Source organism: Protopterus annectens, chromosome 2.part0 (genome assembly GCF_019279795.1).
Source record: "Protopterus annectens isolate FY-2018-M chromosome 2.part0, PAN1.0, whole genome shotgun sequence".
Taxonomy (NCBI): domain Eukaryota; kingdom Metazoa; phylum Chordata; order Ceratodontiformes; family Protopteridae; genus Protopterus; species Protopterus annectens.
Window position 1 is genome coordinate 1,273,469,053 of NC_056728.1, and position 12,500 is coordinate 1,273,481,552.

A 12,500-nucleotide genomic window follows, 5' to 3' on the forward strand; every position below is an offset into this window, starting at 1 on the left:
AACTAGCACAACAGATTATAAATACATTAACTGAAAGGGTCAAGGCAAATCCTTATAAACATTAAGTGCAACAACATTCTTTGTAACTGCACTCTCAAGAGTGGAAAATTAAAAAGATTCAAGCATTTTATTTCTAGCTGAGACAGCTAGGAATATCATTAAATGTATCCTGGGTGGTTGGCATAATGGTTAAGGTGTTGCTGTTACAAACCCAAGGAGCAGGGTTTGAGCCTCACATTGGGTAACTGCCTAGCCCTCACAAGGCCTAATAGCAATCTATGAACCTACTCTAATTTTGTTTTTCATTTTATAGCATATTTCATTGCACAAGTAAGTTGAATAAAATGTCCAGATGTCAAGTTCATTATTTTTTCCTGTATTTGTCTGTTTGGTCTACTATGTAAATTTGAAACCTGTATATTATGTTTGTTGCAGTGGAAAAAAGTGTCAGAGAACTGAGAGGTTGCCACATTCTCAAGATCTGAAACGTTATAGTAAAATAAGGATATTTTTAGCGACAGACTGCAGTCCTCTTAGTATTACTGTTGGTAATATCCCACAAAGTGATATGTGAGAGTGTTGTGACATAAACACAGAGAAGTTGAGCTGTATTATGACATAAAAAGTCATTTTTATAAGTAACTATCAAGAACAGCAAATTCCACACCACAGTGGTTACTCTACAAAAGACTGCAGTCTCTGACAAAATGCTGTGACCACACTATTCCAAGGACTATTGTAATGAACGAATGATCACGGTACAGAAAGGGTAAGAATTTGTCAGCAAGAATAAAAAAATAAACAAACTGTAATTACTGCTAACATTCAAACCGTATCACTGTGCAACATTCCAGGTGGGAAACTATTGCATGTAACATTTCACATTTTTATAAATTTAATTATGTTTGTTCTGTTACATCTTATTTTGCAGAAGTTGTTGCAGTAAAAGATGAAACTATTTACACTGCAGTTTCTGGAGAATCACATGTTCTCTTCCTCACAAGGGCAGGAAAGGTCTACGAATTTATGCGTTTTCCAAAAAAGTCAAAAACAGTTTGCCCCAGGTAGGATATCTTCATGTAATCTAAAAAATACTACAGGAAATCTGACCATAAATGAATGTGTTAGTTATCTTTGAAGCATTTGACACAGTATTGCTTTCACACAACAGGCAAGGATACGTAAGAATGACCAAAAACTGAAGTACTACAATCCACCAATTTACTGCTTAAATTGTTTCTCTTTAGGTGTACAAAATAACACAAAGTGATTCACTCAAAACCTTCTCAACACTGGTGACTTAAATCAAAGTTTTGGATTGATAATGTTCTTTTAGTTAATGAAATGCAGCTGAAAACACTTGTAGATCGTGACGTCTGCATCAATGGCTACTTGGTATATTGCAGTGACAGACTACGAAGGAGTGAAGTTGGAGGTATTGTCTGGACAGGGGCATCAGGTGCTGACTTGTCTAAACATGGGCTAAACTCTTGGCTAGGCTTATAAGGGCCTCAGGGCTAACAGCCTAGTAACTTCATATGATTATATGTTTCATATAGACTTGTTCCTGGTTTTAAAAAGGGAAACAAAGACAGGAGCATCAAAGGTGGATTACCTGTCTGTGCTGTGTGCAAAACCAGACATTAAGTTTATCACATTCTGTCAAGAGCTAGCAGTTCTACTCATAAACAAAGAGGTTTAAGCTAATCATGACTAACTAAGCATTTTTGTTTTACCCTGTTTGTCCACATTGCTTTCACACAGCTTTACTATAGCAGCTAACAACACCTTTGTCATGATTGTTGACATTATTCTTATTTTTATAACAATTTGTCCCTTCCCAAATATCTCTTCATATTAATTACCATATCAATCAATAAAAACTGCATTTTATAGTAAACATATTTATAGAACATTAACTACTATCTTCAGTTAAATATATGTATGTATATAGATACAGATGTAAAACTCCACCATAGGAAAAAAAAACGGTTGGACTGATGGCGCCAGTAGGCAAAACCAGTCTGCTTCTGTTGCAGTGATTCTCTGTTCTGCTGATATTAAAACTTTTTGTAGTGTACTGTTTTGTTTTAAGTGATAGTTATACTGTGAACTGTGGATTCTTGCATATTATACAGTGGATGGATATTGTCTCCCTGAAGTGCTTTGCACTTCAAGGTGGAGGTAAACTCTGTTATAGGCCAACAGCAAGTTCATCAGACACATGGATTAGTGTTGCGGCCAAACCTCTAAACATCGATGGCTGCCTTCTTTTCTTAAAATTTAGCAGTGAAGTAATTATTTGTTATATGCTATTATATGTTATTCTTCCTCCTTTAAACAAGCAATATAGACTAGTATACTTAAAACATAGAACGTTTTATCTTATGTTATAATGTACCGATCCTTTGAGTAAACATTAAACAATATGAATTTTGTTCTGAGGCCACCATTACAGTTGCAGAAGCTGCACATAGATTATGTACTCTGCATATACTGCCACAGAAATTGGTAAACAGACATTCAGTACATACTAACACAGATAGATGGAACTGCCAAGGAGTGTTTATGCAGTGCTGTTAATCAATAAAGGTCTGACTTTTCTTTTTAAAGCCATTGTATGACAGCAGTATACCACAGCAGGGCACTGGTTAGTTCACCTTTTTAAGTCATGGTGGGAGTGGGCTCTTATCTGGTCATTCTGGCAGTGCATTCAAGATGAAACAAGGCCTTTGGCTGGACAAAAATGGATTGGCTACTTTCTGTCATGTTGCATTGCTTCCGTTTCAACTCTTTTTAAATGATAACTGTAGCAAGGTGAGGAGAGGGTTCTTGTCCTGTAAGGTTAAACTTTTTTTTGAGTCTCACTCTCTCACTGCCAAAGAGCAAATATACAAATAGAAGTAAACAATTACAAGTTAGTTAACTTTAGCAAATATTGCTAGTGGGTATTGCCTGCAACAATGGCAGTTCCAGGTTTTAGCAGGTAACCCGTTAGACATTTGCAGAGCACTGTAATACATCAAAGATACAAAGCACGTGACTTCACTTAAGTGGCTGCAGACTGCTCTTTCCTGTGACATCCTGGTAGAAATCATGTCAGTTACAGAGCAGTGGTGCTAATATTTAATTATGTGACAGCTGCCATGTTGGTGCAACACCACCTTCTTATGTATTGATATTCTGAAGTGTATGCCATGGTAAAGGTGGTAGGCATGGGAGCATGTTTCCATTCCTTGGCCTGTATACACTCTTCAAGGGAGAATTACCACAACCTGCTCTGGAATCTCCCTTTGTTAGCAGTAGGATTTTCAAAAAGAAATTTCAGTGCATGATTAATGTCTTCTGTGTTCTCAGACAACATGGGAGGGTCACTTTTCTGCTGGGTAGCTTTTTACTTGTCTATGTCTAGGAGAAGGAGGTCTTACAGGTACCTTAAGTGTAAAATCAAGCACTCTTCACTGACTTTCTGTAATGGGCTAGTGGGTCTCCTTTAGTCTGCAAATCTTTTTCCCTTATTTAAAATGGATATAGGGTGGCCCTTGGGGGATCAAGAAGAGTGGTCCCCTGGAAATGTGCTCTGTGGGGCTCCTTTGCAAGTTCCTGTAAGAAGCTACAAAACAGGCCTAGCAAAGCTGTGCCAAGTGTTGGGCAATGGACACATCTTTTTCAGAGGAAGAGAGCTTCCTTACCCTTCATCTCCCATAATTGACCTGAGATCTCTCAGGTGTTATAGACATTAGACATCCCTCCCCTTGCTTATCTTTGTGAAACTGGGGGTACCCTTGAGGTGCTTGGAGGTTTCTCCTTCACAATGTCTGTATGTGCAGTCACTGGGGATTTTGGTAAGATTGGCCCCAACCCTGGTGCAGTTTGCATCCTCACAGTTGTAGGGGTTGAAGGAAAGGGAACATATTATATAGTCCTCCCTTGGGAAGGGTGAACTTTGACATTCCTGGCCTTGGGTTCCGGTGGGTTCCTTGTCAGTAGTCTCATGGGAATTCTTCCTTAGTAATTCAGAAGGCTCATGCTTGCCTCTGATACAGGAAAGATCATTTGTATCACCTTACTAGAGGTTATTACCTTGGGAAAGTATCCCTTGCAGACCATCCTCATCCTGATGACGTACCCAGATGTATACATTTTAGGCTATTTGAATTAGGACTGCTTTGGTGGAGGGGGCTGCCCTCACCAGGGGTACCTTTCATGCTGGTCTGGTTGTGAAATGTTGTTCACCATACCTTATGCAGACCCTAAATCAGGTACTGGAGATGATGTTCCTATATTTGACAGAGGGCCCACAAAGTTAATGGTGAGTATTTTTTTCTGGGGTTCTCCTATCAACTCCCCATTAGGGAGTACCTTCTAATGCAGAGGGGGTAAGCATTGTTAGTCCCCCTATTTCCCCTGAAGGCCCATGACATTTGGTTGATGGTTGTTTTAGGTTGGTCCCCCCACTTGGCAAGGTCCATTTATGCCTCTGAGGAGTGCTTATGTCTGGGCCTCCTTAAGCCAATAGCTTTCCTTCCTGGGAGTCCCTGGCTCCAGGGTCCTGCCTCAGTTTGCTGTTAAAGTTGAGTGGGAGCCAGTGAGTGGCTGAACCGGGTCTATATTATAACATCAAAATCTACAAAGATCGAATGTTATAATATTGAACCCTAAACCCCGAAGTCTGAAAACATCGAACAGTCAGAATAGCGAATTTTTTCTCAGGGAAAAAATTTGCTATTCCGAGAAACATACACACAACACAAACACACACAAAAAACAGCAATCCACACACATACACTTAAAATCCTATACCTAAACTAAACTTTACATACACTACTAGATATCCACTTACCTTAACCCAACCCTAACCCTAAGGTCCGTCACTATCACACACTCACCTCACCTGCGCCTTAACCCTAACTCACCTAACCCATCCCCTAACCCTAACCTACACACAACCCATTTACTTACCTGTCCTGCAGCCTAACCCTAACTCACCTAACCTGCCCCCTAACCTACACACAATCGCACACTTACCTGACCCGCACCCTAACCCGAACGTCCACACAACCGCACACTTACCTGACCTGCTCCCTAACCCTAACCTACACACAATTGCACACTTACCTGAACCTGACCCGTAACGTTCCAACATATCGAACGCTGAAAACAGTGAAGCTACAGCAACGACCCACCGAATTCTTTCCCTGGGAGAGAATTCGGTGTCCTGCACCTTCGCTGTTTTCAGTGTTCGACATTACAAAGTCGATATTATAACATTCGATCTTTGTAGATTTCGATGTTATAATATAGACCCGGCTGAACCACCTGAGATTGCTTCCTTTAAGTCCCCTCTTCTCCGGATGAACGGATTAATAACCTCTGACAGAGGAGGAACTTACATTGAGCCTCCTGGGTGATCATTTGGTTGTTTTCTCCTGTCAGATGTTATGTGTGGCCACATCATCTTACCCAGAGTGCAGGGTGGGAGCACTGTGAAATTCTAGTTAAGAACAAGTGTTGATTGAAAAAAAATAGGCCAAATCAATGTTTGGCAAACCTCAGACATAATTTTTTTACAGCAGTGCAAGCCCTTTGCAACACCGACACCCCCTCATCTTAAATATACCTACTTTAAGGTTGCACAAAAGTTGAACAAAAAGAGAACTCCAATGTTGGTGAAACTTGTTTTATTCAAATTTCCTTGCTCGCTCCACACTTTTTGAAAATGCTGACAATCAACCAACATGTTCCCAATTTATTCTACTCTGTATATTTAAGCCAGAGCCTTAACCAACTTAGCACCTTTAAGAAGTAGTAGATGTAATGAAGACAATACATTGACTGGTGAAATGTGAAAGCGATATTACATACGTGTGAGAGGAACTGCATTTAATAAGAGTCTTCAGTAATGATATACTTGAAGGCAACATAAGTCAGAAGCATCAGGACAGAATATTCTCTGACCCTTTTTTTTAATCATAATAAATGTTAAGTGAAGTACAAATGCAAATTCAGAGACCATCTTATGTTGAAGACCATATTATTGTATAAAATTCAGAAATCTTTCTAGATGAAGTAAGAGAATCTCGAAATAGAGCCTATCAAGTTAAATATTAGACAGAAGAGCTAATTACTTTAAAGGGAAGTAAACTCAGCAGTTCTAGAGCAAAATGGAATCACTGGATGTATAGGAAGTTTTAAATGTAAACACCCTTCAGGAATGGTTAACAAGGGTGGTTTATACTAAAGCAAGCACCATCATCAAACAAGCAGAAATGGGTGAAAGGTGTACTAAGTAAATAAGTTAGTTTGTCCTATTTTATCAGCCAAGTAAGTCCACTAGGCACAACTGTCCCCTTATGGGAGCAATATGGGATGCACAAAGACACCAAATACTGTAATACTTGAAATGCTGGAACAGTATCTATATTATTGGATGTTTTTTTTCCACCAAACTGAATGTGTAGCCTAGTTGGATAGGATTTTCAGTATAGAGTCCCTTGTCCTCTTTCAAGACGGTCAAGACTTCATTAAAAAATAAATGACTTTTAAACTGGAGCTCCTCTAGACTGTTAGAGGGATAGCTCTGAGGCTGAGACAAAGGATTTTCTGTCCTTGCTGGGAAAGAATTTTGCTGCTGAGAGATATTATCAATTACTCTGCTACTGATATGGGAATTAGCAAAGTGAACCATGGTTAACTTGGTCAGAAGTGAGTGATCAGAATTATTTTGCCATGTCTCTTTTCACCTTTACAAGAACTTTTTATATCACAGAATGTTGACAGGGGCATACTGAAGACCATTGCTGCATGGATGACATTTAGTGGGACTACTAGGTTTTATACCCCATGTAGCTTGAGACTAGCAAGCCCACACTGTCTAGTGCAATGATGCAGTAAGGGGAATTCATCCCGTGGAGGCACTTCCCCTCAGAGGGTAGCATGTAATGAAGCTTGAAAGAGACTCTGTGGTGTAGGGAGTGTTCTGCAGGGTGGGAGGGAAGGCTGCCCTGCAGGATAAGCAAGCTGACTCACTTTCAACCCATACAGCTGATTGGGATTCTTGGCAGAAGAGCATTCGCCATAGGGCTCTCACCTAACCCTGGATTGTCCAGCTCCCACTCTCTTAGAGCAAACAGGCTGACTGAGAGTAGTTAGAGGAACCATCAGGACTGTTGCTGTGGAGGGGCGTAAAAAAAGGCAACCGCTGTTGATCTTCATCTTTATCTCCCTGTTCTAGAATGGCAAAAAAAGAAGGATGAACTCTAACAGTTGGTCCCTCAAATCCCATAATTTTTTTCATACCACTAGTGTATTCTAATATGGATACATATCAGAGGAATCATTATGATAGACATGAATCCTAGGCTCATCAGGAGTATTGTAGTTGTTAGACATTTTTCAGTTTAATTATGAAAAAAAATATCATCATTAGAATCTCAAGCTCAAAAGTACAGACAATACAGGTCATTGTATCCAAAACTTCTCCTAAAAACCTCTTCTTCTGAGAGAAACCTAAGCCAGACATCTAGATACTGTAGGCCATGCCTAGTCAGTTGAAATACCGAAGTCCTTGTAAGATAGAATACATATTTTTTCCACAGACTCATCCAGACAGTTATCAAGACAAGGATAAACCTGATCTGTATTCAGTCTCAGATGTGCAAGTTCTAGAACTGTACATTTCAGAAATACCCTGCATCAGCAGAAAAAACAAAAGTCAATGCAGCAAAACAAAATGGTGATATATCTATCCTGGGTGTCAGAAATGTCCTGTGGGGCCTTCAGAACCGAGATGTAAAAGTTGACATCTTTTATATCCAAAGCCACTTGTAAAAGCATCTCCTGGAGATGAAGAAGTGAAAAGAGGATTTTTGAGTAGACATTTTGAACTTTTTTTTTTACAGACTTTTTCTGGTTTGAGAGGTCTAAGGTAGGCTTCGGTGCTTTTCTGTCTTTGAAAACAGTGAATGTATTAGATAAAACCTTTTTCTTTGTTCTGCCTCTGGAACCAGATATATTGCCTATATATCCAGAAGGTTTTAAAGCACTGACATATTCAAGGCAATCTGAAGTTTTGAAGTAAAATGAACTGGGCTTGGTGTTGGTTTGCTGTAAAATCTTGTTGTGCTTCCCTTGACAGTACTTCTGGACACAGTGGTGTGATACCATTAGATGCTACTGGTGTGCAGAAAGAGAAACAAAATGACCTCCTATATGTACTACCTGAGAAACATCAGGAGCAGGTGATAGTGGGGGTAAGATTAATAACTGTGCAGAGAAGTATCTTTCCTGCTGAGAGGAGGCACTGCCCTGTTGCCATGGCTGATGCTGCCACTTACCCCTCCATACTTATAATTTCTTATGAAACTTCCTCTTATTATGAGCCTGATGCTGCAGAACTCCCTCAGATGGGGGGGGGGGGGGGGTTAAATGTAAAACTTATCAAGGACAGCATTCAGAATCCTGGTTCTTATGCCATCAGGAAAAAGGATGATTTCTTAACCTTTTATCTTTCTAATAGTACAAGATGCAGCAGCTCTACAACTGGCCCTGACAGCATTATAACTGCCTTACCAACCACCTTCCCACCTTCCTAATCAGACAACAGATAAAATTCACCAAAACTCCCACCATACTCAAAATTTGTAACTCCAGAAACTTCAGTGAAGAAGATCTCATAGAAGCCCTACAGCATTGTAACTGGACACCTCTTAATCACCTTCCATTAAACAATGCTGTAGAATTCTTCAACACAACATTTCTAAATATTGTAAATGATCTAGCTCCTCTGAGAACAATTAGATTACATTCCAACCTAGCCCCTTGGCTCTCAAAAGATACTTGTGACACGATCAAAGCCAGAAACAAGGCCTGGAACATATGGTGCTGGCTCAAAACCAGTACCAATAGACAAAAATTCCTCAAACTATGCAGTAAAACTAAAAAGATGTTAAGGCATGACAAAAACACCCACTTCATTGAATTACAAAAGAAATATAGTTCAAACCCGCAAACAGTCTGGGCCACCCTTAACAAAATCCTTAAACCTGGTATTACCAGCACTCTACCCCTCCAATACAGATGGCAGCATTTATGAAATTGCATCTCAATTTAATCAATATTTCACCTCCTCCATCCTTCAACTTACTAACAACCATGCTGTTACAACTAACACACCCCTAATGCAACCAGGTGGCACTAACACTCCTTTTACTCTCAGACCTGTACCTACAAACCTTATAAATAAATACCCCACTAAACTTAAAACAACCACTCTAGCAGCCAACAATTTCCCATCAAATTACCTCACACTAGCAGCTTGATCCATAGCCTACCCTGTATCAGTACTTATAAATACAAGTATAATTGAACATACTGTTCCCTCATCATGGAACATTTCCTACATCACACCCTTGCATAAGGGAGGCTCCTCTACAGTGCGAAATAACTACCAACCAATAGCTATTCTACCTCCCTTATCAAAAATCCTAGAAAAATGTGTTCATAAACAATTACTTAACCAGCTTTTGTCCAAAAATCTGCTATCCATTACCCAACATGGTTTCCACCCAGCACATATTATCACCTCAGCACTAATAACATTTGCCAACACAGTCAATCACCACAAGAATCAAGGCAACTCTGTTGCTACCATTTTCTTAGACTTACCAAAAGCTTTGGATACAGTATCCCACCACAAACTAGTTACCTCCCTCTCCAGGCATTGTGTTGATACCCCCTCCCTTCTCTGGTTTAATGAATATCTCAGCAATCGCCTTCAAGTAGTAAAATGGCATGTCTCACTTTCTCCTCTTCTTTCTGTTTCACAAGGTGTACCTCAAGGCTCCATACTTGGAGCCCTGCTCTTTACCATATTCACAAATACCCTTCACACTGCCACTCATCAGGCCAGCATAGTACAATATGCTGTTGACACTACAGTAATCTGCTCTGCACCTACAATGCAGCTGCTTCAGACCAAAACCTAGCAGACTTTCACTGAAAGAGAGACTTGGCTAAAAGACTCCCAACTGATATTAAACCTAAAAAAGACCCAACTAATGCTCTTTCATCCCACTAAAATGGTTAATCCCCATGTCTCTTTCTCTATCACCTCTTCCAATAACACAATCTCTCCAGTGCCATATGTCAAACTGTTCAAAGGGAGTGGACTACCAGAGGGGACTACTATGGCCTTTTTTGTGGGGACCAGGGTTTTTGCTGCCCCCCAATTTTTTGGGATTTTTAACATTTTGGGCCATTGCTCAGCGTCCTGATCCAAGATCAGACGAGGGAAGGACGGGGGGACAAGGGAAAGACAGACAGAAAGAGGAATTGTTTTCGGGCTGCATATAAAATATATAATATAATTTACTGTTTCGCTGTCACTGGTGACCAAAGTTAACCTCCTGGCTCAACTCTAGGTGCATTCAAGCAATAAATGTAACAATGAATGCCTAATAGTTACCTTAAATTCTAATTCTCTAACATTTTAGTTACCATTTTTTTTTCAGATAAACAGTTATGGAACCCTTGGAGCATAATCTGTAGCAGTTAAGAGAAAGATGTTATCCACCTGCATATATTTCTTTTAAAACAGTCAAGTATTTCATAACAAAAACACAATGCTTCCCACATTTTTAGAACTTCATTAGGCAACAAACATCATTGTAGAAATGGAAACTTGGGATGCATGTTTAAAACGCTAGTACAAATTCTCAAGACAAAACCTGGGTAGCTGACATTGGACTATCTCTGCATTTCAAAGGGACGTATTGTGTCTGTGTGTTACAAAGTGAAGATAAAACGTAAAGTTTTTTTTGTTACTTTTTGTTGTAATACTACTGTTCAGCTTCTCATCTCAACTATTCTCAGTCATCTCCCCACCCAGAGAGAGGTTCCCCCTCCAAAGTATGCAGAAGCCCTTAAATAAATGACCCCTCCAGTAGTCTGGCCATGTATGCACAAGCACTTTGACATCAAAATGAAATCTTTCCCACAAGATCCCTGTAGCAGTGTGACTACACATGCATAAGCACTGAAATTGTACCAAAATGAAGCATTAGCCCAAACAACCACTCCAGTAGTTTTCCCTTGTATGCACAAGCAGTTACATGACATCAAACTAGCGCAAATGAACCCTTCAGTTGTCTTCCCATATAAGCACAAGCACTTAAATGTCATCAAAATAAAACATTTTCCCCAACAACCCCTCCCTGACTTTGTCCATGAAAATGAAATATCTCACCCACAACCCTTCTATTAGTATACTCATGTATGCACAAACTCTTAAATGACACCAAAATGAAACATCAGCTCAAACGACCCCTCCAGTAGTTGCACATGTATGCACAAGCTAAAAATAATGGATGGACAAAGATCCAAAACCGGGGACAGTTTTTAATTATTGCTCTTATAAACTATATAGATATATATATTAAAAAAAAAATATATATATATATATATATATATATATATATATATATGTGTGTGTATGTATGTATGTATGTATGTATATATATATATATATATATATATATATATATATATATATATATATATATATATGGGTCTACTGCATTCTAGTGAATTTACGTTTCAACGAAATGTAAATCCGCAAATGCATTTACCCAAAAGTGCATTTCAACGCAAACATACGACCCAAAAAAACAAACACTTAAAATAACTTTATGAAGGGGGAGCTTCGCCCCTCTACACCCCCATGTGGGAGGCTGTGCCCCCCACTTTAATATTCTCACTCCGAGATCGCACTACATTCCCACTGTACCACGATCTCAGTAAAAGTCCTATTAGTTGTACATCAACACTAAATGTTGATGTACAACTAATGTAACATGCAAGCAGCATGTTTTCAGTCAACATCCCCCCTTACTACTCTATTTTTTTTAAAACTTTATTAAGTGAAAGTGCGTTTTCGATAAAATGCACTTTCGTGGAATTATATTAGTGGATTTACGTTTCGGTGAAACGTAAATTCGCTAATATACTGTAGATCCATATATACATCCCATACAGATGATCAAACTTTTAAAAGTTTGACCTTCATATGGCCGAGACCATATGACTGAACTTTTAAAAGTTCGAACATTCTGAACGGAGATCTCCATACAATGCGGAACAGGACAATTTCCCTTTTCCTCACTGTAGCGCGATCTCAGAGTTGGTATATTTAAAAAGCAGTCGTTCAGGGTAATTTTTTTTTTTCCTTTTATCAATTGTTCGAACTTTTAAAAGTTTGATCATCTGTAGTAGACATATATATATATATATATATATATATATATATATATATATATGTATATATATATATATATATATATATATATATATATATATATGTGTGTGTGATATAGATATATAGATATTGAGATATATACATACACTAATAACTGCCGCAATGAACTAGTACTATAACACAATAAACTTCAGTAAACTGCAGTGAAATAACAATTCCACTGAAATAAATATAAACACTCAAGCTC

The 12,500-nt window shown here is 38.8% G+C and overlaps 1 protein-coding gene across 3 annotated transcripts in view; it reads left to right on the top strand.

The window, feature by feature from the left end:
- The window catches only part of LOC122793445 (probable E3 ubiquitin-protein ligase HERC4), a 1,684,714-nt gene that overhangs the window by 1,110,264 nt on the left and 561,950 nt on the right, over positions 1-12,500 (top strand). For all 3 annotated transcript variants that reach the window (XM_044061446.1, XM_044061448.1, XM_044061445.1), the window contains one exon: positions 932-1,064. In XM_044061446.1, the coding sequence (XP_043917381.1) occupies positions 932-1,064 (133 nt within the window). The remainder of the gene's footprint in view (positions 1-931; positions 1,065-12,500) is intronic.